Raw genomic sequence first — 1,488 nt, forward strand, 5'->3', positions numbered from 1 at the left:
CCCCCCCACCCCCCCCCATTGGTCATCTACCACATTGAAGGACCAATAGGGTGGTTTAGGATATAGAAGTGGGCGGGGTTAATTCGCTGTAGGGAGTGCAGGGGGGACTTACTGTTTTCTGGAACTGGCGACAGCTGAGTCGGCTGATCGCTTCTATTGTAAAGCCGACAGTTGGCTCTACAATTGTAAACAGAGCCCCAGTGTCTTTAGCCCCCCGGGAGTCTGTTTAAACGGACCCAGTGCCACTAAGAGGGGTTAAGAAGCTTCAGCCACACTAACTGAAGGCTTTGGCTGGTCTGAACTAGGAAAAACGATGAGTGAATGGCCAGCTTAAGATATACTTATATACACACACACCTGAATATCCACTTCTTGCACGGCTGAAGCTGAAGTAGGAGTTGTAGCCTTCTATTATGGCGGAGGGTTCATCCAGCAGGTCCCCTAAACAAGCAAACAAGGAACCATTACAACTTTGTAATGTACAAAAAGTCCATCCCCCACTCGTCTCATTCATATGTATGATCCGGTCATATCCCCCTGTACATAGATATTAGAACAAATCCTTAAAGCGGACCTTCCACCCCTCTTTCAACATTCCATAACCTAACTGTTCACCCCACCCCCACCCCCCGTAAACATTACATAAAAATGGTATACCCTTTTTTTTGGGGAGGAGGGGGAATACCACTTAAAGGAGAACTATGGGGTCAGTGCATTTCCCCCATAGTTCTCATTAGGGTAACGGGAGGACACAAACTAGCGTCCTCCCGTCACCCTAGGCTCAGTTTATAGGGAGCTACAGCTCGCGGTATACTGAGACCGCCGCAGCCGGGACAGATCCCAACATTACAGAGTGACAGCTGGCTCTGCCTATCTAGAGCCAGCTGTACCCGCCCCCTCCCCCGTCCGTTCCGCCAGTCAGCGCTGGAGGATCGGAGCAGGGATCCCTGCAGGGAGCCGTGGCAGTCAGGAAGAAGATCGAGAAGTGAGCGAGCGACGGTATGTGTCACATCCCGATCTATTGCGCCGATCTGTGACAGTCTCATTGTCACAGGTAGGCTCGGACTATGAGGCTGAGTGAAAATCACCCCCCTCCCCCCCCCTCTCATAATTCTCCTTTACCTTGATTATATGCATGAACCATTTGTAACACTTGCCTAGGAGAGAAGTCCCTAGTGGCCCCCCGCAGCCTCCTGGGATATTTACATTAGGATACTCTATAATGAACACAGTTTGTGCGGCTCACCAAAGGATCGGCTGTAAAAAAAAAAATCAGGGCTCAGAACTCTGGAAGAGCCATGATTGGGCAGTCATCATGACTTTGCCCAATCATGGCTTACCTGTCAGATGACATAGAACTGTAAACAATTGAGCGGAGCAGCTCCGCCCAATTGTTTATATGTTGCCGGCATCTGTCAATAACCTGAATTCAAGAGGGCATCACATGAGAAAAGGAAAAGCTGTGGAAGTTTCGGGGGGGGGGGGGGG

The 1,488-nt window shown here is 50.2% G+C and overlaps 1 protein-coding gene across 1 annotated transcript in view; it reads right to left on the bottom strand.

The window, feature by feature from the left end:
• APEX2 (apurinic/apyrimidinic endodeoxyribonuclease 2) overlaps positions 1-1,488 on the bottom strand; it is a 14,017-nt gene that overhangs the window by 7,924 nt on the left and 4,605 nt on the right. Inside the window, exon 3 of the mRNA XM_018569130.1 lies at positions 358-441. Coding sequence (XP_018424632.1) covers positions 358-441 — 84 coding nt within the window. The remainder of the gene's footprint in view (positions 1-357; positions 442-1,488) is intronic.

Source organism: Nanorana parkeri, unplaced genomic scaffold, assembly GCF_000935625.1.
Source record: "Nanorana parkeri isolate BGI_ZX_2015 unplaced genomic scaffold, ASM93562v1 scaffold1291, whole genome shotgun sequence".
In the NCBI taxonomy this organism is placed as follows: domain Eukaryota; kingdom Metazoa; phylum Chordata; class Amphibia; order Anura; family Dicroglossidae; genus Nanorana; species Nanorana parkeri.